The sequence below is a fragment of the Brachyhypopomus gauderio genome, chromosome 7 (assembly GCF_052324685.1).
Source record: "Brachyhypopomus gauderio isolate BG-103 chromosome 7, BGAUD_0.2, whole genome shotgun sequence".
Classification (NCBI taxonomy): Eukaryota; Metazoa; Chordata; class Actinopteri; order Gymnotiformes; family Hypopomidae; genus Brachyhypopomus; species Brachyhypopomus gauderio.
In genome coordinates, this window is record NC_135217.1 from 16,820,903 (window position 1) to 16,848,196 (window position 27,294).

At 41.6% G+C, this 27,294-nt stretch overlaps 2 protein-coding genes across 2 annotated transcripts in view; both read right to left on the reverse strand.

Annotated features, from left to right (window-relative positions):
• Positions 1-2,977: 2,977 nt before the first annotated feature.
• On the reverse strand, positions 2,978-5,871 carry LOC143519072 (uncharacterized). The gene has a single exon (XM_077012136.1). It carries the CDS (start codon positions 5,513-5,515, stop codon positions 4,109-4,111), a length of 1,407 nt encoding a protein of 468 aa, XP_076868251.1. The 5' UTR covers positions 5,516-5,871; the 3' UTR covers positions 2,978-4,108.
• Positions 5,872-15,150: 9,279 nt separating this feature from the next.
• The window catches only part of cdk14 (cyclin dependent kinase 14), a 55,264-nt gene continuing 43,120 nt past the window's right edge, over positions 15,151-27,294 (reverse strand). Inside the window, exons 7-9 of the mRNA XM_077012138.1 lie at positions 25,442-25,581; positions 20,131-20,275; positions 15,151-18,212 (exon numbers count right to left, since the gene is read on the reverse strand). Of these exons, the coding sequence (XP_076868253.1) occupies positions 20,172-20,275; positions 25,442-25,581 (244 nt within the window). The 3' untranslated portion in view covers positions 15,151-18,212; positions 20,131-20,171. The remainder of the gene's footprint in view (positions 18,213-20,130; positions 20,276-25,441; positions 25,582-27,294) is intronic.

The window sequence follows — 27,294 nt, forward strand, 5'->3', positions numbered from 1 at the left end:
TTCTACCAAACATTGAAGTAAAAGATGATGCCTCAAAGGAACTTTTGCCAAAGAAAGGAGCCGTGTCTGTTGTCAGGAAGTACATAGGGTTTTAAAAATCAGATGTGGACCAAACAGTCACTTACTGCAAATGCTGTCAAGCAAAAGTTGTTGGTGACAAGAGCAATCTGCCCATAAAGCTCGCTTATACTTGATGCGTCGCTTATACTTGATGCGTCGTGACTGGCGCGAGGGTCCTACATCATCCAATTGCACAGCCGGAGAGCCAACCGCAGTTCTAGACCTGCAGTTTTATACCTGAATGTAGCTACGACAGCTAACCGCAGTTCTAGACCAGCAGTTCCAAGACGTGCCGTAGGTTCAGGGGCTTGTATATTGTAACAATCCATTGTATAAAGAGCTTATTTGTTAAATATGCACATTGATTCTCAATTGTTTTAGCCAAATCTATAACCTTTGACAAGTTTTAAACGATAATGTACATCACGTTTTTTATTTAAATAGAAGTAGTATGCCTTATTTTCCATTTTTTTAAAGATAGTTTTGATTAATTTGGTCATTTACATACACAGGTTGAATCCTGAAGATATTTTATTATAGTGCTTGAAAAATCATCACTTCTCTTTTGATAGTTAACCAGTATTTTATACACACAACACACACACACACACACACAGTCATACACCTTCATACACACCACACACCTTCATACACACTATACATACTGCATACCTTAATACACACCACATACATTCACACACACCATAATACACTCTGTACTCAAATCTTGGTCCCAGGCAGGACATTGACCTTATACTTCCTCACTGAAGGGTATTAGCCATAACCTTAGTCAGAACAGGGCACTCCTTTTCAAGCCCTATAATATTTCCTTCAGGAAATGCAAATCTAGTTATTCTTATTATAGGGCTTGAAAAGCCCTATATTGTTATCCCTCATACTTCTTATTCTTCTTCTTCCACACATTTGTGCGTTTAATACAGCCCGAACTGATTAACTCCATTCAAACTGCGTTTTGAAGGTCTTGTAGCGGATACATATGTTAGTTTATGGATTATGAACGGGGCACCATCCTGATTGCTCAGGAACCAGTATTGTGATAACGGAGATAGGTGGAATATGGTTTAATCAGTCTCATTAACAAAGGGTTAAGTTCTGATTCCGCACAGTGACCTAATACCATCAATCAAAATATGTATTTACCACCGTGACCAGATTAATGAACAAATATCAAAATTTATTAAATGGTTAATATGACAATTGATATAAAGGATAACATGTGGAATGATTTGGCTCAAAGTGAAACTAAACCTATACGTGAATCTACTAATCAAACCAGATGTATAATGGTAAACAACAAAGAATGGAACATTAAACAACAGCAAATAATCAGCAATTATTGACGGTCATGGAACTTAAATAGATTATAGATGTTTTAGAAAGAAAGTAGGATAGTATGAAGGGAAGATCCAGGCATAGATTTCTATAGTAACAACTATTGCTAAATCGTACCGAGCCCGGGAGGGGACATGGGTAAAAAAAAAATTAAACGAGGGAACGTTTTACCATTCGAGCGCACGTTTTCTGTAATTCGTGCTCACGATTTATTAATTCGTGCGCACGATTAACAATTCGTGCGCACGTTTTAATTAAACTCGTGCTCACGATTTAGTAATTCGTGCGCACGATTAACAATTCGTACGCACGTTTTGTTTTAATCGTGCGCACGTTTTCATTCATTCATTTGCAAACCCTACTGGCCTAAGCGCATACATTGCAGATACAAGGAGAGAGGCAGTAACAGTTCCCTGAAACTGTATATACTTTGATTGTTTAGATTTATGCCACAATGAACAGAGATACGTTTATACGTTTATACCTTTATTTATTAAATAGACAACCCCCATAAACCCCAAGTGATGTCGAGATGAGCCACAGGTGAGACGAATAATCACAAGAAGTAACCGCACCCACGGAGATCCACAGACGCAGATGAGTAGACGCAGACGACGTAAACACACACCCAAAAGGGAGGGGCTGGGGTCCTCAACGTGACATTTCTGATAAAAATTTAACTTCATTAGAATAAAGATAAAATACTGAATTTATCTTGCATCTACCTCTGAAGACATCTTCCGATGTCTGAAATACAGGCAGTCCCTGGGTTAAGACATTGATCCGTCGTAAATCGATTTTTGGTGTAAATCGGAACGTAAATAATGTACTGTATGCAGTTATCCTATCCTAATACCTATCCTGACGCCGTCCTTCTGTCCCGAGCCACGTAACCATGTATTCTTCCACCGCGCACACCAAACACCAAGTTCCGTTTACGACGCAGTACCACTTAAGTCCAAACAAGGCTTTATACAGTAAATGGGAGATGTGTCGTAACCACGAAAAATCGTAACTCGGGAACCTCGTAACCCGGGGACCGCCTGCATGTTTATGTCGATTGAATCGGAGCAATGTCTTCGGCACGACCAAACAAGTTGAAAACATAAACTGACCAAAACAAACTGGACTTAAGGCTGGGGGGAGGTAACTTTTCTACGTAATGTCCGAAAATCAGAAGGCGGGATGACCCGCAAGTCAATCAAGTGACACCGCCGTCATCCTTCCAGCGCTGATGATCCAGTGAGAGGATCAAATTTCTGCCTCAAAACAGATAGCATGTGCGTGTGTATTATTATGATTTGACAGAACTTTAACCCATGCGCACACACACACACACACACACACACACACACACACACACAAAGCTACAGTAACAAATCTATTGTATTCCATTCTTTCATTTTCGATTGTATCTTGGACCCCTTTTCATTTTGAATATTATCTGTTATGGGTTTCAGCTTTCATTATTTTTATTCTCAAATATTGTAAATTTGGAAAATACTCCCATACATACACTGGAAGTGTGAAGAAGAGCCTGCAGTTTGGTTTTCTTGCTTTATTTTATTGCTCATATCTTTGTTTAAATACATTTTGTTATTGTTTTCATGGCAGCTTATAATCACAACATCTAATGTTACCTAAAGTCATACAAAGATAACCTAGCTAGGCCCCTCCCCCAGGTTTACACATCATATAAAAATATGTCAGAGTGCATGAATTATCACACTTGTTTTGCATCCCAAACAAAAGAAAAGTATTCATCCAGCACTAGTCACCATGTTTTTACAGACAAATGTAATTGAGACAAAAAAATGTGTTCTGTTGCGCTTTCTCTCCTCCCGACCTAGCGCAGCATGTCCGTTTGATGCAAAAAAGAATGTCACCAGTCTTGTGTCTTTTAACCTTTTATTAAAAGCAAATAAAAATACAGAGATCTCTGGAGAGAGTACACATAAAGCCTAACTACTCTACCCTGTAGCTTTGTGTGCAGGTCTCTGACTGAGAAACCTTTCCTCCTGTACTATATAGGCTAGTGTGGTCTGGGTATAAGCCCCCACCTTTGCTACTCAGCGATGGAATCTCCCTACATCTGAAAACTTGTCTGTCTATTGTCCAAGATAGATAACAGCCACTCTACTTTGTTCTCCAAAAACTGTTCTGCCTGAGCCCATCTTAGTTCCCTACATCCTACAATGATTTTGACAACTCAGAGATCACAGAGGTGATCCACACCTAGGGGTTGCACATAGGTTACAGACATTAAACACACAGATGTTTTCTCTCTAGGAGTGGAAGCGAGGTCTTTGCTTCCTGGTTTGGTCAAACTGACCTACAGAGGTTATCTTGAAACATTCTGTTCTTTGTAACCGGCAAGCACTTAGAATACATAAAAGAGCAGACAAGCATATTCTAAGACATTTTTGTTAATAAGCAATTTGATTAATACTGTAATGTAAACAAAATATGAAGGGATTAAAATATAATTCCCAACAGTTCTAAATGGTCCTGTGGCTAAACCACATGCTTCCCCCTCACCCCACTTTTCCATGAGCTAAAGCCAGTGATGAATGACCTTCCAAACATGGCAAAATACATTTGTCCCTTCATGACATGAGAACCCAAAAATTGCCAGCTGGTTATCTTTAATGAAATGTTTGGTGTATTTGCATGCTGCAAGGCTGAAATTACATCATTAAGGTTTTTTTTCCTCCACACCAAGCTGCATCACGTCGGGAGTGGGATTTATTGGTGTGCCTTTTTCCGACGTGTTCTGCCCGACACACAACTCGCCAGCTCCATGTACAGGAAAAGATTCGCAGGCGAGTGTGTCCGGCCACTGAAAACCAAATTTATTCATGAGCGCCTCGCAGCCTTGCCGAGCTCTCTCACACAGTGACCTGCACGGGGGCAGCGCTTTCTCCTTATCCGTACAGACAGGTGCGTACACGGAACAAAGGAAAAACTTCAGATCCGGCGAGCATTGAACTTTAACAAGCGGATAAAACTGATGGACCTCGAGCCCCGCGTCCTCCTGATTTGTATGACCGAGTAAATTTGGCATAATTGTCTCATTATAGGCGATGTCCGTGCAAAGTGGAATAGAAATTGGTTGGCAGGAGCCGTGCTCAGGAACCGATATTCCACGATCTCCCTCGGGAGTGGGATTTATTAGTGTGCTTTTTTCCGACGTATTCTGCCCGACACACAACTCGCCAGCTCCATGTACAGGAAAAGATTCGCAGGCGAGTGTGTCCGGCCACTGAAAACCAAATTTATTCATGAGCGCCTCGCAGCCTTGCCGAGCTCTCTCACACAGTGACCTGCACGGGGGCAATGCTTTCTCCTTATCCGTACAGACAGGTGCGTACACGGAACAAAGGAAAAACTTCAGATCCGGCGAGCATTGAACTTTAACAAGCGGATAAAACTGATGGACCTCGAGCCCCGCGTCCTCCTGATTTGTATGACCGAGTAAATTTGGCATGATTGTCTCATTATAGGCGATGTTCGTGCAAAGTGGAATAGAAATTGGTTGGCAGGAGCCGTGCTCAGGAACCGATATTCCACGATCTCCCTCGGGAGTGGGATTTATTGGTGTGCTATTTTCCGACGTGTTCTGTCCGACACACAACTTGTCAGCTCCATGTACAGGAAAAGATTCGCAGGCGAGTCTGTCCGGCCACTGAAAACCAAATTTATTCATAAGCGCCTCGCAGCCTTGCCGAGCTCTCTCGCACAGCGACCTGCACGGGGGCAGCGCTTTCTCCTTATCCGTACAGACAGGTGCGTACACGGAACAAAGGAAAAACTTCAGATCCGGCGAGCATTTAGCTTTAACAAGTGGATAAAACTGATGGACCTCGAGCCACGCATCCTCCTGATTTGTATGACCGAGTAAATTTGGCATGATCGTCTGATTGTAGGCGATGTCCGTGCAAAGTGGAATAGAAATTGGTTGGCAGGAGCCGTGCTCAGGAACCGATATTCCAAGATCTGCGTGTTGTGCACTTACTCCCCAAAACCCCCATAACAGTAACGCCACCACGACGAAGGCCGAGCGGCTCCTGAAGCCCGTGGCGAGCGCCGCGCGCGGGTCCATAGTTCCTTTGCGGCTTCTTCTCCAGACGGCTGTCTCGAGACCCTGCGAGCTCTCTCCCCACTGCCTTTGTTTGCTCCTTCTTTCTTCACAAATTTACAAAGTTGTCGTCCCAACTTCAAAAGTATATACTCGCATCGCTAGTAATGCTCCGGAAATACATATAAATCTTGAATTATTAAAGTAAACAAACAAACAAGATGTACTGATTATTTGGCTTAAAACACAGCTTGAGTGACTAACGACTAATAAGCTAACTAACTAATAGCTAGCTAATAAGCTAAAGTAAGCTAACGACTGCAATCCAGCACTGGAGCAGTGTGAGCTGATCAGACCCGCCGTCCCTCACAGCGAAGGGGGTGGGGCCACAAGCCAGATGGCGCTTCAGGGACCGTCTGCATTTTCACTTCCACTGATCGTCTGGTCTCGGTAGTGTCATCTGTCCAAGCGTGAATGCAGCAAATATCATTTGAACGTGATGTCGTGTTCACTTTTAGTTATTTGCCTAATATTTTACATTTGTTTTGATGAAACGATTAACTTCAGCATTCTGCTATAATGGTTGAACTAATGATCTAGAGAATTTAATTCGTTGTGTAATAAGAAGGTAGCTCAATTCACAATGTAATTGTTAATCGACATTCCCGAATTTCATATTTGCTTGCTATTTTTTTTCATATTTCCTAGCATATTTAGAAGGCCAGTTCTTATTTCTCTTCATGCTTTCCTATTAGGCCCAAATTTAATGCACTTTTGAACATTTTAATGTTATATGAACATCCGATGCATGCCTTGTTTACGTTGTTCTATTGCTGCATTCAATAATTACATTAAAGTCTGAACATTTAACATCTGGTGATAGTTTCAGATTTGTTTATGCTTAAGGTGTTTTGGGGGTGCGTGGGGGAGGGTTCAATAAAAATTTCTATGAATAGAATATTTGTGGTGGAACAATTTTATTATGTAATAATGATTTTGAAACTCTTTTTATATGTGATATCAGTAACAGTGAAACTGCCTAAACAAAGCTAATTTGTCACATTTTCATCCCTTTCCTTAGCGCTACAAATTAAGGTGTCATTAAGTATTAAGCTGCTGAGGTGTATTTCTTCTTTTGCAATGCTGTGATGATGAATGAAGAAGTCTTCACAGGCATTGTCTTAGAATCCGTGTATCATTTGTTCATTTGATATTCAACTGAAAATCAAAATCGGAAAATCAAAAAACCATTGATTATTTTGTTTTTCGTTTTGAATATAAAAACAAAAAAACAAACCAGGCTTGTATTTTTCAGTTTTTTATTTGATGATCCAAACAAAAATAGCTAAATTAAAAATCGGATTCGGAGCCAAACTTGATTTAGATTTTTTAACTGGACCCATTTGTGTGCCCCGGAAGTTGTTCTTCGTGGTCTTCGTTTGACTGCGGTAAAGTTGGTTTCACGTTCGCATACACATTCTTTCTTCAATAATAAGTGCCAAAATGTGCAAATTCTCATTTCTGGCAAACAAAATAAATACCTATAACACCAGGAATATACATACAGTTGTGATCAAATTTATTCAACCCCCATTGAAATAAAGTGTTTTGGCCAGTTTGACATTGATTTTGATCATTTCAGTCATCTTATTTACAATTATATCAAAGAGGCACTTATAAATTAGACAAACATAACATAATATTTATGATGGAATAACCACAAATGTCTTTACTGTGCTCACATCATTATCAGTTTTATTCAACCCCCTAGTGACATTATTTTTTAGTACTTAGTACAACATCCTTTTCCAGTTATGACAGCTTTCAAGCGTGAAGCATAGCTTGACACAAGTGTCTTGCAGCGACCTATGGGTATCTTAGCCCATTCTTCATGGACAAAAGCTTCCAGTTCAGTCACATTCTTAGGCTTGCGCACTGCAACTGCCTTCTTTAGGTCCCACCAGAGGTTCTCAATTGGATTTAAGTCTGGTGATTGCGATGGCCACTCTAGAATGTTCCAGCCTTTCATGTTCAACCATGCTCAAGTGGACTTGGATGTGTGCTTCGGATCATTGTCCTGTTGGAAGGTCCAACGTCTCCCAAGCCGCAGGTTTGTGACTGACTCCATCACATTTTCCTCCAAGATCTCCTGGTACTGAAGGGAATTCATGGTACCCTGCACACGTTGAAGCTTTCCTGTACCATTAGAAGCAAAACAGCCCCAAAGCATAATTGACCCCCCCGCCATGCTTCACAGTAGGCAAGGTGTTCTTTTGTTCATAAGCCTGGTTCTTCCTTCTCCAAACATAGCGCTGGTCCATTGTCCCAAACAGTTCTAATTTAGTTTCATCTGACCACAGTACACTGTTCCAAAACCTTTGTGGCTTGTCCACATGACTTTTGGCATACTGCAGTCGACTTTTCTTGTTCTTTGGAGTCAGCAAGGGGGTGCGTCTGGGCGTTCTGGCATGGAGGTCTTCGTTATGCAGTGCGCGCCTTATTGTCTGAGCTGAAACTTCAGTGCCCACATCTGACAGGTCTTTTTTCAGTTCCTTAGCAGTCACGCGGGGATTTTTCTCCACATTACGCTTCAGGTAGCGCACAGCAGTCGCGGTCAGGATCTTCTTTCTGCCACGACCAGGTAACGTTTCCACTGTGCCCTTTAACTTGAACTTGCGAATGATACTTCCGATAGTGTCTCTTGGAATATTTAACAACTTCGCAATCTTTTTATATCCATTGCCATTCTTGTGAAGAGCAATAACCTCTTCTCTTGTCTTCTGGGACCATTCTCTTGCCTTCACCATGCTTGGAAACACACCAGTAGATGTCTAGAAGGAGCTGAGTATCACAGTCCTTTTAAATCTGCCTAATTGGTGCTTATCATGCTTGATTGCTGCTCGTTGACATCCACAGATGTTTTCAATACCTGATGGAAAACACTGGAATGAACCTCTGTTCTTAGGAGTGGTAGTCGTAAAGGGGTTGAATAATTGTGTCAATGAAGAAATCACAAAAAGGCCATTTAATACTTTATGACAAAAAAATTTGATGCTATCTTAGTTGCATTTAGTTCTTTAACAAGTCCTTGTAAGATTTCATTATGAACACAATTACAAATGTGCACTGAATTCCATAAAACCCTTCGCAGCATTGGGGGTTGAATAAATTTGATCACAACTGTATTTAAGTTGTATACAACATTTAATTTAAAATGTACTATTGTGACCGTCTAAGGCACCGTCTACAAATTACATTAACACGGTTAACACGGACGCAAGTGGCGGTAGTAAAGGCCCCAGAGCACTGCACACTCTGGTTTTTTTTTTTTTTTTTTCAATAATATCAATATATTTTCAATGGTCCATCATAAGACCACCAAACAAGTTGTATTACACAAAGTGCATCCTAAATAACAATCTGCAACTTTTATATAGTTGTTATTTAGGATGCACTTTGTGTAATACAACTTGTAATACAACGGGCAGTCATGGTCTGATTGTAGGGAATTGGTCTTGTGACCGGAGGCTCATGGGTTCAATTCCCAGGCTTGAGGCCATGACTGAGGTGTCCTTGAGCAAGGCACCTAACCCCAACTGCTCCCCAAGCACCGGGCTAGGGCTGCCCACCGCTCTGGGCACGTGTGCACCACAGCCCCTAGTAATCACTAGTGTGTGTGTGTGTGTGTGTGTGTGTGTGTGTTCTAACTGCACAGATGGGTAAAAAGTGGAGGACAAATTTCAATTGCAGTGAAAAAAAATCACAATTGACAAAATATGGCACATTTACATTTATATGGGTATTTCTACCCTGCACCAATTTGTGGTGGTCAGTTTTTGTCTAATTATGTCAATAGCTTTTAAACAGTGCATCATAAGATCATAAAACAAGCTCTTATATATTAAGCGCAATCCTAAGCAACAACCTATAAGTTCTATTTCTACCTCTTACCTAACAGTGGTTGTGAGTTTTTATCTTTTAATTTGAATAGCTTTTAAACGGTCCATCAGAACAGCACCAAACAAGTTGTATTACATTAAACCCATGATGATCAGCAACCTACAACTACAGAACTACAGAACTACAGAAATGGGTATTTCTACCTCTTACCTAATAGTGGTGGTGAGTTTTTATCTAATTATTTCAATAGCTTTTCATAATATTCTAATTTTATGAACAGCACCTGTAAATACCCATGTCTGAGATGTAGGTTGTTGTTTAGGATGCACTTTGTTTAATACAACTTCTTAGGTGGTCTTCTGATGGACCATTTAAAAGCTATTGAAATAACAAGACAACAACTGAGTACAACAAATTGGTGCAAGGTACAAATACCCATGTAAGAGTTGTAGGTTGCTGTTTAGGATGCACTTAATATACTACTTGTTCTTCCCCATGACTGTGTAGCATACAGAACTAGACTGAGAGACCAGTTTTAGTTCATTAGCTATTTAATATTGTCTTCAATATTGAACCTTTTCACAATATTCACATTTTCTTAAATATATCAGTATACGTGCAATGAATGAGTATAATATACAAGTTTCACCTTTTGAATGTAATTACTGAAATTAATCATATACCAATATCTGTGTAACGCGGTAGGAGTCAGGGTTGGACACAATCGCGATAAAGAGCTGGCACCTACTTTAACGGAGATAGTCTCCTCTAATGGTGCATTTCCACTAGGGCCTACTTGGCGCGGTACGGTTCGATTCGCGACGGTTTGTGAGTGTTTCCATTAGTACCAGGTCCCAGTTAGCCAGTCCCTTCGGGTACTATTTTCGTACCGACTCGCTCAAGGTTCTAACCGTTCCGAAGCGGTACAGTTCTGTGACGTGGAGGAACAGCATGACACTGATTGGCCAGGGAGTGTCGTCACAGGTTGCGTCAGGAGAGCGACTCCTCCGCTATGCTATGGACTCCTCAGCCATTTTTAAAACCCAAGGAGCGAAGTCTGTTCCCTGGTCAAACGCCGAGGTACAAACCTTTCTGTTAATAATCAGCGATCAAAAAATCCAGGGCGAACTGGACGGGGCCACTAGAAATGTAAAGGTTTTTAGCGAGGTTTCCGCGCCAATGGCCACTCATGGCTACCAGCGGTCCATTCAGCAGTGCCGGTCGGTCCAAGCTAAAAAAGCTTAAAAGCGATTACCGGGCGGTGAAGGACCATAACGGACGCAGCGGAGCAAACCGCAAAGACTGGAAATGGTTCCAGCAAATGGATGTCATATACGGTCACCGGCCAGCCAGTAACGGAAGAAAAAACGTGCTGGACACGACAATGTCGGTGCTGGAGGCCACAGAGAATGGTGAGTGTATTGTGATTTCAGTTTTACTAGGCTCGTAAAAGATGTAATATGAACGTAATATGAACGCATCTATTGTAAACGCAGGAATTTAGAGCTGTGTTTGTAGTTAATGTTACCACCACAGTCACTACTGTACAATAGCTAGCTCTTAGCCTTGCTAGTTGTTAGTTAGCTGTAGCCATAAACAAAGCATGAGCAGCGATGACGTGCTACACATTTTGTGCAGTTACGCTATATTGTTGTTGCTTTCACGGGAATGCTTGTGTTTAATATTTGTTATTTTTTACGTTCAAGATTCCCCTTCCACTGACGAGGCGAGCGGAGTTGGCGGAAAATGTTTCCTTCAACCGGGCTTTCCTCGGGGTGCTTGGCGAACTTGTGAACACCATGCGAGACAGACGCCAGTAAAAGCACACAAAATGTTGCTTGTAGTACTATAAATATTTATTTAATATAAAGCTATACGTTATTTTTAGGTAATAAGCTTTTTGCACTTTTTAAAACTATAACTATATTATTTACATATGTTGTACTTAAAATATCTATATTTCATAATAAAGTTTGATTTCATTTGATTGTATGACTGATGCTTTTTATGCAGGATGTGTTCAGCCTGTTTGAGTAATACCAAATTATTATCAATAATTAGAGCAACCACATACAATAATGAAGATAAAGATAAATAAGATACAATAATGCTATGTGTTAAGGGGCATCGACCGGTGTTGTGGTCGCATACAAATGATGTCACGACACTACAACCCGCGCGCCAACAGCGACTCCACCCACATTGTGGTGGTCCACCATTGTAATGGAAACACAACGCGACCGTACTGTTCCGTTGCGAATCAATCCGTATCGAACTGTACCGCGCCAAGCAGGCCCTAGTGGAAATGCGCCATAAGTGAACTGCGCGCATACGGAGAGTGCGCTACTACGAGGCATACCGAGAACACACTTCACAGAAACACTCACGAAGGAATATAAAGGACCACAGCGATTATGAAAGGAAAACACTTTTTGAAGTATGAATGCTGAAATAATACAAAGCACAGAAAACACGGCAGAGACTAAAGTAAACGAGAACTACAAAACACGACAAATAACACCGGACCACACAAGGGAAAACCACTGTTGGTTGGTTTCACATTCGCGTATTCAGAATTCGGTGCCTTAGATGTTGCAGAGGTGACAGCAGTTATTTTAAATAACGTTATCTACAATTTAAAATACGCCTATTCCCGATGTAAAATACGCCTATTCCTGAGTTGTAGGTGGTTGTTTATGTTGCTAAAAATAGAATTAGCATATTTTGGCACTTTTGCTATAACTGTCTTAAAGCTATTGAAGAACGAATTCTGAATATGCACGTGAAACCAACTTTATCGCAGTATTTGATGCAACGTGCACGAAATCTCTGCACGCGTCTTACCACCTTCAAATAAAACTTTAATTAAATAAGTATGTGGTTCCAGTCCGGACATGTTGTCAATACCAATATAGACTATGTTCCAATGTCTAGGCTACAATCAGAGTAGAACAAGTAACACTGCAGTGCACTCCCGTGCAAACGAAGACCACGAAGAGTAAACAAATCAGTAACTTCCGGGGCACACAAATGGGTCGATTTAAAAAATCAAAATCAAGTTCGTCTCCGAATCCGTATTTTAATTTTGCTATTTTTGTTTGGATCATCAAATAAAAAACAGAAAAATACAAGCCTGATTAGTTTTTTTGTTTTTATATTCAAAACGAAAAACAAAATAATTAATAGTTTTTTTGATTTTTCGTTTTTGATTTTCAGTTGAATATCAAATGAACGAATGATACACGGATTTCTTAGTTGTCAGTAATAAGTTTATTACAAAAAAGAACAGCATCTTATCAAGCACCATGGTCTTGCTTGAGAAAGGTCTCTGGCCAATGTGAAATTTCCTCTCGAACACTGCATCTTCACACATATTTATATGTGAGTTGTACAAAGAAGTCTAGGGCGCCTCACATCTGCAAGCCATCTCGTACACATTGATAAAGAAAGACGAGTAAGGGAGAAAGGGGTCTCAGTATTTAGTCTAAACAGAGACAGGAAAAGGAGCCACCAGGGGCCACCTTTGACCCCTAAACTAGGGCCCCTTTACACCTAAACCAAAAACGTATGTTAACCACATTCTTCAAACTTTGTCCAGCTCAATTCACCATAAGAAGAAGAGAAATAAATTTTAGACACTTACAGTTTAAACTTAATCACTACATTGCAATAATACTCAAACTTTTAGATAGACATGAGAATGACTTTCCATGTGGACTCATGAATAAAATGCAATAGTTTCTCATTTAACACCGCAACATGGGGGAACCGCTTGAACGGCAAATTTGACAGACCATCCCTAACACGCACGCTGACCACAAAATCAAGTTCGTCTCCGAATCCGTATTTTAATTTTGCTATTTTTGTTTGGATCATCAAATAAAAAACAGAAAAATACAAGCCTGATTAGTTTTTTTGTTTTTATATTCAAAACGAAAAACAAAATAATTAATAGTTTTTTTGATTTTTCGTTTTTGATTTTCAGTTGAATATCAAATGAACGAATGATACACGGATTTCTTAGTTGTCAGTAATAAGTTTATTACAAAAAAGAACAGCATCTTATCAAGCACCATGGTCTTGCTTGAGAAAGGTCTCTGGCCAATGTGAAATTTCCTCTCGAACACTGCATCTTCACACATATTTATATGTGAGTTGTACAAAGAAGTCTAGGGCGCCTCACATCTGCAAGCCATCTCGTACACATTGATAAAGAAAGACGAGTAAGGGAGAAAGGGGTCTCAGTATTTAGTCTAAACAGAGACAGGAAAAGGAGCCACCAGGGGCCACCTTTGACCCCTAAACTAGGGCCCCTTTACACCTAAACCAAAAACGTATGTTAACCACATTCTTCAAACTTTGTCCAGCTCAATTCACCATAAGAAGAAGAGAAATAAATTTTAGACACTTACAGTTTAAACTTAATCACTACATTGCAATAATACTCAAACTTTTAGATAGACATGAGAATGACTTTCCATGTGGACTCATGAATAAAATGCAATAGTTTCTCATTTAACACCGCAACATGGGGGAACCGCTTGAACGGCAAATTTGACAGACCATCCCTAACACGCACGCTGACCACAACCTCCCTGTTGGAATCACAGATCGCTTGTTAGAGGGACATGGAAGCTGGAGTGAGATGATTTGCAGTGACAGGGGAATGTTGAGTTTGCCTTAAGGAGTTGCGAAAAGAGCCTGCAGTTTTCTTGCTTTATTTTATTGCTCATTCCTTTGTTTAAATACATTTGGTGATTGTTGTCGTGGCAGCTTATAATCACAACATCTATGCCTAAAGTCATACAAAGATAACATAGCTAGGTCCCTCCCCCAGGTTTACACATAATATAAAAATGTCAGAGAGCATGAATTATCAAACTTGTTTTGCTTCCCAAACCAAAGAAAAGTATTCATCCAACACTAAAGTCACCATGTTTTTACAGACAAATGTAATTGAGACAAAAAATGTGTTCTAAATGGTCCTGTGGCTAAACCACATGCCCCCCTCACTACCCTTTTCCTAGAGCTAAAGCCCATGATGAATGACCTTCCAAACAGGGCAAAACACATTTGTCCCTTAATGACATGGGAACCCATAAATTGCCAGCTGGTTATCTGTAATGAAAGGTTTGGTGTATTTGCATGCTGCAAGGCTGAAATTACATCTAGGGTTTTTTCCCTCCAGATCAGATGCAGTTCTCTTCCATCTGCAGCTGTAGCGTCACATGCGTCAGTTTGATCTGCTGTTAGTCACTCTGACAGGAGCCACAGCACAAGGCCAGCACGGGCTGAGCCTGCAGAACTGGGATCCTCCCCAAGGGCAGAACCCTCACATACTCTCACCACAGCTTTATGGGGACTGTACATGCTGTATACCAACACACCCTCCCTCTTTTGGACCAAAACATATCCCTGCAGTGTCCCAATTAAATCCCATATCATTTTTGAGCTTTAACACTGTTAGCTTACACACACACACACACACACACACACACACACACACACACACACACACACACACACACACACACACACACACACACACACACACACACACATTAAAACACACAGACTTCCACTCCATTTTTCTGGAAATCCTTGGTCTGATAGTTATCTTGAGATTCATCTCCTCCCATCATATGCGTTCTTTCTCTCTCTCTCTCTCTCTCTCACACTCACACTCACACACACACACCCACACACACACACACACCTTTCCCCTGTAGTTGTTAATGGTGCACACAGATGTTCTGATGCATTAATAAACTTTATTTCAGATAAAACAACAATAAACAACATTTACATAAGGACATAACATTTCTATAATAACATTACATACAAGATAAAACAATGCAATAACTATTCTAGTATTTGATTGAGTTTATAAAGTAACATTTCTACACTTCAAAATTCTGTTTTCAGTGCATCATACAAAAAGAACAGATACAGCTGTGAAAAAACTTTATGAACTCACAGGATTCATCTGGATTTCTGTTTGAATGGCTCCTAAAATAATATATCAGATCTGTAGTGCCATAATAAATATATACAGGGTAGCACAGTTTTACACTACAACACAGTCAAGGCTATAGGTGATGAAAGTATGCAAAACTCAGAGCCGCCCAGCTTTGAATACTAAATTATTCATCCTTCCTTTACCAAGGCATCAAGTGTGATGACAAAATCAGGTTTATGAAGCAAATTAATAATAAAAAACATTTGTTATACCAATTTTCAATTAATTGTAAGTACTTACAAAATCCAGGACCAGGCTGACATTTTTTGTACAGATAATCTATCTGTTTGGTAAACATGTAGCATTATATTGGGAAAGTCTTGTTGAAATTATTGCCAATAAATGATGTTCTAAGTCTGCATACATTTCCTTAGCTGAAAATGATTCATGCCGATGTTAAACAAGGCTTTATCTTAGCTGAAGATCAGATCTTGGTGAAGGAGCGATCCCTACAGAACCCTTGACCATCCCAGAGTGGTCACAGATCGTTTCTCACAACTGTATGTGCAATTGAAGCTATTTCAAAAACATGGATTTAGTGGTCAGCCCAGCAGGACGCAGGACAGATCCTTCAGAAATGAGTACAGTATATGACTCAGAGACATTCATAACCCTGGATGCAGACAGTTGAAGTGTTACTATTTCACTTTACACATGGAGTCTCACCCCTCATTATGTACAGCCTACCACAGATCATAAAGGTTACAAAAAGATTAAATATTCACATATGAAGAGTAAGAGAGCTGTGTACTGACCACAGATTCTAAAGCATGTTCATCAGAGCACAACCGGATCCCTACCGCCCCCTGCAGGGGATGCATTGCACATATTTCTTTATTCATACATTCCTGACTTCACACCAGGGCCATGATTGCACAATTATTTCAATTCCATTCACCACTCTGACATCACAGTGGTGAGTTGTTCCTCCATTTTACTTCCATTCCCCAAAATTCTGTTCAGGGATTCATCCATTAATTTCACTGCAAAGACACACTTTTAAGAACACTCATGTTTAGAAAAGGCCAGGAAAGGTTGTTTTTTTAGGAATAAGAACAAAATTAACTCTGGTTTCCTCTGCTGGTCCTCACACAGAGTCCCAGAGAATCCTTCACAACATGGTCACAATCACCTAGATGTGGTACGCTAACAGTTTAGCTGTACATATCCAAACACCTCTCTCTGCTCAGGAGGACACCTCACAGGGGAACACAGCTCTCTACATACAGGGAGACAACCCATGAAGGATACACATCTCTGTCTGCATAAGGGGACACCCCAAGAGGGGGACGAACTTCTCTCTGCACAGGACACCCCATAAGGGGGACACCCAATAAGGAGGACAAACCTCTCTCTGCACTGGAGGACACCTCATGAGGTGAACACACCTTCTGCCGATTCCTCCATCCCAGCAGGCCATTGAGACATCTGCCTCCACCTCCCCTTCACCCTCCATGTCTGTTTCCACACTGTGACAAACACAGATGTCTCCTACGTATTTTGTGTGGACTTGGTCCTTCCTGGTTCACTGCAGCACTTTTGAACAGGCATGGCAGTTCAGGAGATCCTAGACGGTCTCCTTTATTACTTCCATATAAACAGTACTGTGCCTTTCATTGCTATTGTCATTATGCGTGGAATTACTGTATAGGAGAATTAGAACCCATAACCACACATTGATATTACTCTCATTTTACAACATGCGAACAGAAGACATTAACCATCCCAGCACTGATGACGAGACACACATCTGGGATACGTGAAGCGGATCAGACGCATGCGAGCGAGAAGAAGCCTGCATGTGCCGAGGAAGACCACGGTCCTTAGCTCCACCCCCACACGGGCAGCAGACACGACGTTTACGTGATGTTCTTAGAATAGATTCAACTGCACTCTCACCAGCCATTAAGGAATCAGTACAATCGGCAGTTGGTTTGTGGAACGTCATGGGACGGAGAACCAAGGCTCGTTATTAACAAGTTGATGAGGAAAGTGCTGGATCATATCCCACACCTCACAGGTGCGTCACATCCTGCTGGCCAGGTGGAGTAGCACCAGCGTGAACATACTGCCAGTATTCCACGCTCAGTCACACACACACACGGAAATAAAGACACAGATAGACACTGAGACACAGCCGCAGTATTTCTGGAGTACGTCATTATTTGCTGTGTGTGAGAGCAACAGATGCTCATTGCTTTAATCTGTTCCTGCAGGTAGTGTGTGTGCGTACCAGCGAGCTTAATCTATACTCCACCACCAACCTCTTCCTCACTTTAATCACTGTTATTACTGTCTAAATTATTTATTACTATTATTGACCATTTCATCCACACATTCTGGATCAAATGCGGAACAGAAATGATGGAATTTGTGATTTGTGTCTAATGAATTCATAAATGTTAGTTAGTGTGTGTCAGGGGGGACTTTTTCCCTGTAAGATGCCATTTTTTCTATGAATATAGCTACCATACCAATATTCCATACGTTCAGACATAGGTAGATACACGTTTGACGTCCTCCAATACAATTATTAGTATGCCAGCACTGTGCAAACATTACACATCATTTCTAATAAAAAATGAATAAAACATTATGCAGAATGTAACATTCCACTTTGTAATCTAACTGACTCTCTCTTCCTCACACATACACACACACACACACACACACACACACACACACACACACACACACACACACACACACACACGTCTAATCAGCTCAGATCAGAATAAAAAAGCATCTGTTGCCCTTTGTCTTCCATCTTCATTAATGTGACTCATCAGCCAAAGCTGCAACCTACAAAACAAAAAGATATACAATCAGAGGAGAGGAGAGGAGAGGTGGAGGGGAGGAGAGGAGGGGAGGAGGAGGAGGAGGAGAGGAGGGGAGGAGGAGACACCCGGCACATCACCAACAACAGTGGTTTGCTGTCATTAGGTTTCCTGTATGCCAGGCCTTTCTCTTTCAATTCACAGAAAGGCTCGCTGATGTTATTACAACAACATAACACACAGTTGGCATCTAAACTCTTGCAAAGCTATGATTAATAATAATGATGAATCATTTAAAACTCTGTGTTGAGGACGTGTGACCTCAAATTCCAGCTTACAAAGTACAACTGGGCAGGAGGTTAAGGGGCTGCCTGTGTGTCCTAACACCCCATACCCCTCCCATTCAGTCCAAACCCCCCCCCCCCCCCCCCCCCCCCCCCCCCCCCAAATCTGACCAATCCTGGAGAGCCCATCTCTCCCGTGTATTAGCAGTGGTCAGACCCTGCAGAAGTTCAAATGAGTTCAAACTCCAAATACGTTTTTCTTTGTCATGAAAGAGAGCGTGCATTAAATCTCATAGACCACAACTTCTCAGAAAGAGAAGAGGGAGAGAGGGAAAGAGAGGGAGATGGAAAGGGAAAGATAACTGGAGAGAAGGGGGGTTCTTAGGATAAAGACGTCACCCTAGCCAGTTTCATCTTTTGGATTGAGCTTGTCAGGAAAATTGATGTGGCAAAGGATCCTAAAGTGTCTTTTCCACTGAGCTCTCCAACCCAGACAGAGGAGATGAAGCAAACTAAAACCTCCACATCCAAACTTGTTTGACAAGCAAACATTTGAAAGCAGCAGCACACTGTTCCCCACTGGGCAAGTAGAAACTGGAGATGCCAAAGACACGGGACTGTGACAGCAATGAGCACTCTGTGGTCGCCCATAAATCAGAGCAGCAGCACAGACAGACAACCACTCCCAACCAAATCCTGCTGTACAGTCCTAATAACCCAGCTGGCACACGACCGACCTTCAACGTTGAAATGTGGTTGAAATATAGTTGAAATACTGTCTGTTGTTGTTTCAACATTGAAACAACGTTGAATCAATGTTTAATGTTAAATGGTTGCGCAAACGTTGAACTATTAACGGTGAATCAACGTTTAACGTTAAATGGTTGCGCAAACGTTGAACTATTAACGGTGAATCAACGTAATATATTCAACCTGCCTTTGTATTACCATTTCAAGTTCAAAAAACACATACAATAAAAAAGTACAAACAACACTTTGGCATTGGCTGAGAGTTTTGAAAGAGGTATTAATTATTATTATTATTAGTAGTAGTAGTAGTAGTAGTAGTAGTAGTAATAATAATAATAATAATAATAATAATGTAATTTTTTTTATTTATTAATTCGTCCAAAAACGTCGTCAAAAACAGGCAGGTATTAACCAGGAAGACAACATCAGGCAGTGAAACAGTTTTAAATGTTTTGAGGCAGAAACAAAACTTCGTGGCCTGGCGGTTAGGGAACTGGTCTTGAGACCGAAGGGTTGTGGGTTCGAGTCCCAGACTAGAGGCCATGACTGAGGTTGTGTGGTGGTACTCCGAGTAAAATGAGAGAATAAAAAAAAATAAAATTGTTCTTTTTTCATTATGGCATACAGTTGTTTTTTTCCTCTCTCCCATGCAATTTTGAGCATCATGAACGTGAATTTTATGGTTTATTCAAGGTTGAATTTATGACGTTGAAACGACGTTGGCATATCAACGTTGATTCACCTTTCAAAATCGACACAAAATCCAACGTTGATTCAACCATCACTTTCAACGTTGATTCAACGTCGATTCAACGTTGAAATGCCTGCTGGGAACTGTGTGTAGCTCCGCCCCAAGAGAGCACCTGAGGGAGGTAAGTGTGCACGTTTATGGAGGGGAGGGGTTGTTACCTGGCTGACCCCCCACTGCGTCCCCACATGGGTCTTGGAGGTCAGTGCTTACTGCCGGAAGGCCCTCTGCTGCAGGACTTGCTGCAGAGCTGGACGCTTGATTCAGATTGCAGCTTCACACTGGACACCGTGAAGATGGGAGACACTGCGGAGGAAAATACAGTCACCGCCGCACGTCACACGCAGCAGGAAACGGGATGCAGGCAGAACTGAGAGGAATTTTCAGTGAACCCAAATGCCTTTTAAAACAGGAAGCGATAAATGCTTATCACTAGGACTGTGTGTATGAAATAAACACATGCGTGCAAACAGAAAGCATGACAGAGAACCACTCTGCATACACACAGTAACAAAACAAAACTAAACAGATGCGGAAGAAACTCGACGTGTAGAAATAAAAGCTCAACCGTAATAAACACGGGAGAATAACCAACAAAAAACCAACGTGGAAAATAGTTAACACGTGAGAAGAAAAACTCAACCGTAGAGACATGGGAGGAAAACAATAAAGGCAACAAAAAGGACGTGGAAAACAACGCGTAAAAAAGAAACTGAGGATACCAGGAGAAGTAACTGGCAGCAGGTGAACGCTGCAACAAAACAAAACCCTTCCCAAAATAAAAGAGTAACTGATAGGAAGCGAAATAGCTGGAGGAAAACTTGAGATGGGCCAGTAAGAAGCGTAGGAGATAGACACTTGAATAAGTAATAGTAAAAGGTAGAGAAAAGAGAGAGAGAACAAGAGATAGCGAGAGAGAGAGAGAGAGAGAGAGAGAGAGAGAGAGAGAGAGAGAGAGAGAGAGAGTATGGTAGCGAGACACCTTCACTGCATAAACGCAACATAGAGACTAGTAAAGCAGAGAGAAGGCTGAGAGTGTAACGGCATGAGACAAAAACGAATCAGCACCTAACCCTAACCCTAACCCTGATTGAGTCTATTGAGTCTAGGACTGACTCGGGTGCCTCTTGTGGTGGTAGGAGGCGTGGCATCTGAGCCAGCCCTGACAACAGGACTGACCCGGACGCCCCCAGTGGTGGCAGGAGGAGCCCTGATAATGCCGTATGTGGTGTGGTGTGATGCCGTATGCGGTGGGCAGGGGTAGAAAGTAACTAATTACATTTACTCATGTTACTGTAATTGAGTACTTTTCATGAGTAATTTATAATTTTCTGAGTAGTTTTTGAAATATGTCATTTTTACTTTTACTCGAGTACATTTTGACCTAAGTAGTTTTACTTTGCTACATTTGAACCCCCTCTCGTTACTGAGTAAAAAAATATTGATGGTGAAAAATTAAATACGGGCAGAAATTTAAACTTCTGAGTCCCAGAACTGAAAGTCAATTGCATTGTCAGGGCTGGCTCAGCTGCCGCTCCTCCTAACAACACTAGAGGCACCAGAGTCAGTCCTAGACTCTCCAGGCGCAATCAGCAGTGATCAGTTTTAGCTGTCTCTATGGCTTCTTAAGGAAGTTTAGTGAAATGGATCACTGCTGAATTGTTTTGGCTCGCCTTCACGTCACATCAGCCCTTTCTCTGTGATCTCTGCTTGCGTTTCTTGTGTTTAGGTCTCGCCACCTTATGCTCTCTCTCGCTCTCTCTCATCTCTCTTGCTTTTCTACTACTTATTATTACTACTTAACTATCTTCTGTGCTGATTACTAGCCTACCTCAAGTTTTCCCCTGCTTTATCTCTTCCTATCCGTTCTTCGTTTATTTTGGGAAGGGTTTTTGTTTCGTCGCAGCGTTCTGCCTGCTGCCAGTTACTTCCCCTGGCGTATTAAGTTTTGTTTTCTCACGTTGAGTTTTCTTCGCGTCTTTTCTGTTGCATTTGGTATGACCTCCGCCATATTGTGTATTGTGCATTATGTCATAATGTCTGCTATGCCTGTATCTATTGTGAGTCTGCCCCTTTAAGACTGTTTACAGGGGCTGTCCATTCTTCACCTTCCTCACCTGATGCAGTTTAACGTGACGACGGAGGGAGATGGAAGAGAGGCGTAAAAGGTGGAAGTGGACATGGACAAAGCATGGGTTTTGTGTATTTGATAATTCGATTGATTGTTACTTCTTACTTCGTATGATTGACTACGATTTCAGATTGTATTGGTTGTGATACTGTTAGTCTACATTTGTATATATATATAGTTGTTGCACCAGTAGTAAGGGTGACTGGCTGTTTTTGTTTCTTGTTTAAGGGTTTTGGTTCTGTGTTTGGCTAATCAGGAAGTTAGGAAAGACATTGTTTCACATTTGTTTGGAAAAAGGTTAATTAGTAGTCCCTGCGTTAGTTAGAGTGGGTTTCTTTTGTTGTTCGTTTTCGTTTTCAGTGAGGATCACCCTGAAGTATACCTGGTGTTATTACTCTTGTCATTTAATATACATCCTATATATTTATATACTATATAAAACATCTTTCAACTATTCACTTTGGGCTGTCTCTGTGGGTGTTTTTGGCATTCGGCCATCACAGTTCATCATATACCGGTCCATCATTTTCACTTCATCTGTTACTAGTCCCCACCCAGACGGGGTACGTAACACATTTTTCTCCCGTGTGTTTGCGGTTCAGTTTAATTTCTATGCGTTGAGTTTATTTCGCATCTCGTGTGATTGGTTTTGCTGCTTATGTTTGTGTGTGTGGACGCACGCACACATTTTGCTCTTTGCATTTTGTCAGCACTTGGGTCTACTACTCTCTTGGTTTTTACGCGGTGTGTACTTGTTGGTACACCCGACGTTACATGCATGGCCTTGCCTTGCGCGCGCCCTTTCCATTGTCTCATAATCAGGTCGTAATCCGGTGCACTTTTTTCCAAAAGGATGAAATCTTTAAATCTTCTATCTATCAGGATCTGTGGGATCCTGTGGACATTTTATTGTGAAAAGTGGAATCCTGTGGGCACTGTATTTTGAATAGTTGGATCCTGTGAGTGTTTTAAATAGTGGAATCCTGTGCGCATTTTGTTTTATTTTGAGTTGTGGCATCCTGTGGGCATTTTATTGTGAATAGTGAGATCCTGTGGGCACTGTATTTTGAATAGTTGGATCATGTGAGCACTTACTTTTAAATTGTGGGATTCTATGAGCATTTTTTTTTTTTTTTTGAGGTGAGATCCTATGGCCATTTTATATTGTTTTATTGTGAGTAGTGGAATCCTGTTGCATTTTAGTTTGATTTGTGATATCTTGTGGGCATTTAATTGTGTGCATTTTGATTTTTTGAATAATTTGTAATTTAAATTTATTTATTCTTATCATAGTGGTGTGCTGGTAGTATGGTGCAGTCCTAAGGCGACACGGTGTTGCTCTGTTTGTTAGTGTGTTTTTTGGTGCTGTTTTCGTGTGGATTATGTTGTCACACTAGTGAAATATGATAGACTTACCCTCTTACACATTCAAGACAAGATGGCAAACCTCCAGCCAGATTAGAATTTTTTTACTGAGGACATGGGATTAATCAGGTCGACGGATGAAAGAGTCAGAGCAGGAGGCCTCGGCTCTAGGCTCCAGGGGAGAGCTAGGAAGCACAGCAAAAGAGCTGGTGCTCTGGTCTGGCTTAAACGGCGGAAACATAGATCGCCGCTGCCTAGCGTGTTACTCTCAAATGTTCGCTCTTTGGTCAACAAACAAGATGTCGACCGGTCGATCGCAATCGACGTAATGGGCACCCCTGAGGTTGAGAGCCATAACATCTAAAACATCACGTTTTCTCAACAGCACATACTGCAGAGCCATCGGGCACTTAAATAGCCTCCCTACCCTGCACCAACACCTTAAAAGTAAACCACTGTGACTATGACATATAGTTGTAAAATTTTTATTTGATATCTTTCTATATATATTTATTATTGTATCTCTTGTGTGTAATATGTTATTTATGTCTTTTACTTTGTTTTTATGTTTCTTGTTAATGAGCACACTAAAGCAAATCCCTAGCAACTTGCACAAGTTGCATGGCAATAAAGTATTGAATCTGAATCTTAACAGGACTGAAAATTGTTTGCACTTTATTGTACAGGTTGTCCTGAGCCCAGCTGATATTTTGCAAGTGTCCCCCCCCCTCTTTGAAATGAATGGCGGAATGTTCAGAATTTCAAATTACAACTGCCAGTTAGTGTGTGTGCAAACCTAGCCACTAGGATGCATACACCAGTGTATTTTAGTGCCGGTCCCAAGCCTGGATAAATAGGGAGGGTTGCGTCAGGAAGGGCATCCGGTGTAAAAACTGTGCCAAATCAAATGATGCAGATCAAAAATAGAAATTCCATACGGTCGAGGCCCGGGTTAACAACGACCGCCACTGGTGCTGTTGTCCAACAGGTCATTAGCGGAAATTTGACTACTGTTGGGACAAGGAGGAGGAGGAGAGGGGGGAAGAGGGTTCTGAAGCTGAAGAAGAGGAGGCAGAGCAGGAAGGTGGAGGTTAGAGTTGGTACGTTGAATGTGGGCTCTATGACAGGTAAAGGGAGAGAGCTAGCTGATGCGATGGAGAGGAGGAAGATAGATATACTGTGTGTACAGGAGACCAAGTGGAAGGGGAGCAAGGACAGGAACATTGGTGGTGGCTTCAAACCATGGTGTAGGTTCATGGTTCATATCATGGTGTAGAAGAGAAATGGAGTAGGGGTAATCCTGAAGGATGGGTTTAGTAAGAGTGTAGTGGAGGTAAAGAGAGTAAGTGACAGGGTGATCTGTGTAAAGTTAGAGATTGATGGGATGATGATGAATGTCATCAGTGCTTATGCTCCCAGGGTATCTGCACATTTTAAAATCTCAAATTCAATGACTTTTAAGACCTTTTTAATACCTCTCACAAGAAAAAATAATACTATTACTGGGGATGCAGGTGTGTTCCACATCGTTGACGGTGGGGGGGGTGGGGGGGGGGGTGCGGGGGGTGGCGAACGAAAATTGTTGACGGGGGGGAATGCGGTTGGCGAACGAAAATTGTTGACGTTGATGAGGCCGTATACTCCAGCGCTAGGAATCTAGCACTAGGACCCTGGAGTGGTTATTTTCTGCATGGTCCTAGCGCTAGATTCGGCAAAGTTCACATCGCGCCAGAACAACTGAACAACACACACTTATAATAATTTAATGCCTCCCCTCATAAAATTCCAGACATTTTAAGACATTTTTAGGCCTTGAATATGGAAAACTAAATTTAAGACATTTTAAGACTTTTTAAGGACCCGCGGGTACCCTGGTGTGTGTGTGTGTGTGTGTGTGTGTGTGTGTGTGTGTGTGTGTGTGTGTGTGCAGGTGCACTGTGTGTGATTACTGCATGATGCATGTGTGATGTACTGACTGTCGGGTAGCTCCCACAGCCGGGGGGGCAGGTGGCTGAAGTAGTCGTGGTGGAGAGCGTTGTGAGCAGAGAGACGCTTCTTGGGGAAGCACTGGAGGAAGAGGGATGCCAGCTCTTCAGCATAATCTACATACCCCAGCCTGCCACACACAGGGGGGTGGGGGCAGTTTAGGGAGAGAAAGAGACAACTTTAGCTTCTAACATTCAATACAATGTTTCCCCCATGTATGGGGTCAGAGGGGGTGGAGGTTGGGGTTCAGGCCGGGTGGAGGTGTGGTGGAGGCTTGGTGGAGGTGCTGCAGGAGAGATCAGATTCCCCTGCAGGATAAAGAGCAGACGTGTGGGTGGGGATCGGACGTGTGGGTGGGGATCCTTGCCGTCATGGTCATGTCTTCCCGCGCTAGGACAGCACCCGCAGCTCACATGCAGGACAGAAAACCTTCACGCCCCCAGAGGTTCTGCCAACAGTGCAATGATACGACAGCCCTGCAGGGGGTGCTGACTGTCCACGGCGGCCATATACAATGGGCTGGTGTTTATTAATGTGTTTATTACTGAGCAAAGCAGGTAGCATGTGTGATGTTCTGTAACACAGCATGTTATGAGATGTTATGACAGTGGGGTTATGACTGTAATATAAGGTTATGACTGTAGTGTGGGGTTATGACTGGGGTTATGACTGTGGTGTGAGGTTATGACTGTGATGTATTGGCTGTAGTGTGAGGTTATGACCGTGACGTTATGGCTGTAGTGTGAGGTTATGACCGTGGGGTTATGACTGTAGTGTGGGGTTATGACTGTAGTGTAAGGTAATGACTATAGTGTGGGGTTATGGTTGTAGTGTGAGGTTACGACTGACGTCATGACTGTAGTGTGAAGTTATGACTGTAGTGTGGGGTTATGACTGTAGTGTGAGGTTGACTGTGGGGTTATGACTGTAGTGTGGGGTTATGAATGTGGGGTTACGACTTTAATGTGAGGTTATGACTGTGGGGTTATTACTGTAGTATAAGGTTATGACTGTATTGTGGGATTATGACTGTAGTGTGAGGTTATGGCTGTGGGGTTATGACTGTAGTGTGGGGTTATGGTTGTAGTGTGAGGTTATGACTGAAGTTATGGCTGTAGTGTGAGGTTATGGCCGTGGGGTTATGACTGTAGTGTGAGGTTATGAATGTGGGGTTACGACTGTACTGTGCGGTTATGACTGTAGTGTGGGGCTATGACTGGGGTTATGACTGTAGTGTGGGGCTATGACTGGGGTTATGACTGTAGTGTGGGGTTATGAATGTAGGGTTATTACTGTAGTGTGAGGTTATGACTGTGGAGTTATGACTGTAGAGTGGGGTTATGACTGTAGTGTGAGGTTATGACTGTAGTGTGAGTTTATGAGTGTGAGGTTATTACTGTAGTGTGGGGTTATGGCTGTAGTGTGAGGTTATGACTGTAGTGTGTAGCTGTTGTATTATTGTGTTTTCCTCTTTGTAGCAGCAGCCTGAAGAAACTGCTGATTAAAAACTAACATTATTATATGATGATTAAACACTATAACACTATTATATATGATGATTAAACACTATAACTAACTTATTATTTGCTGATTAAACACTATAACTAACACTATTATATATGATGATTAAACACTATAACTAACTACTATATATGATGATTAAACACTATAACTAACATTATTATATATGATGATTAAACACTATAACTAACATTATTATATATAATGTGCCATACAGGCAAAACCTGCGTAAGAAGGTAATACACAAAGCTAGCAGTCAACACCCCTGCCGCCCCTACACACACACACACACACTCTCTCTCTCTCTCTCTCTCACACACAC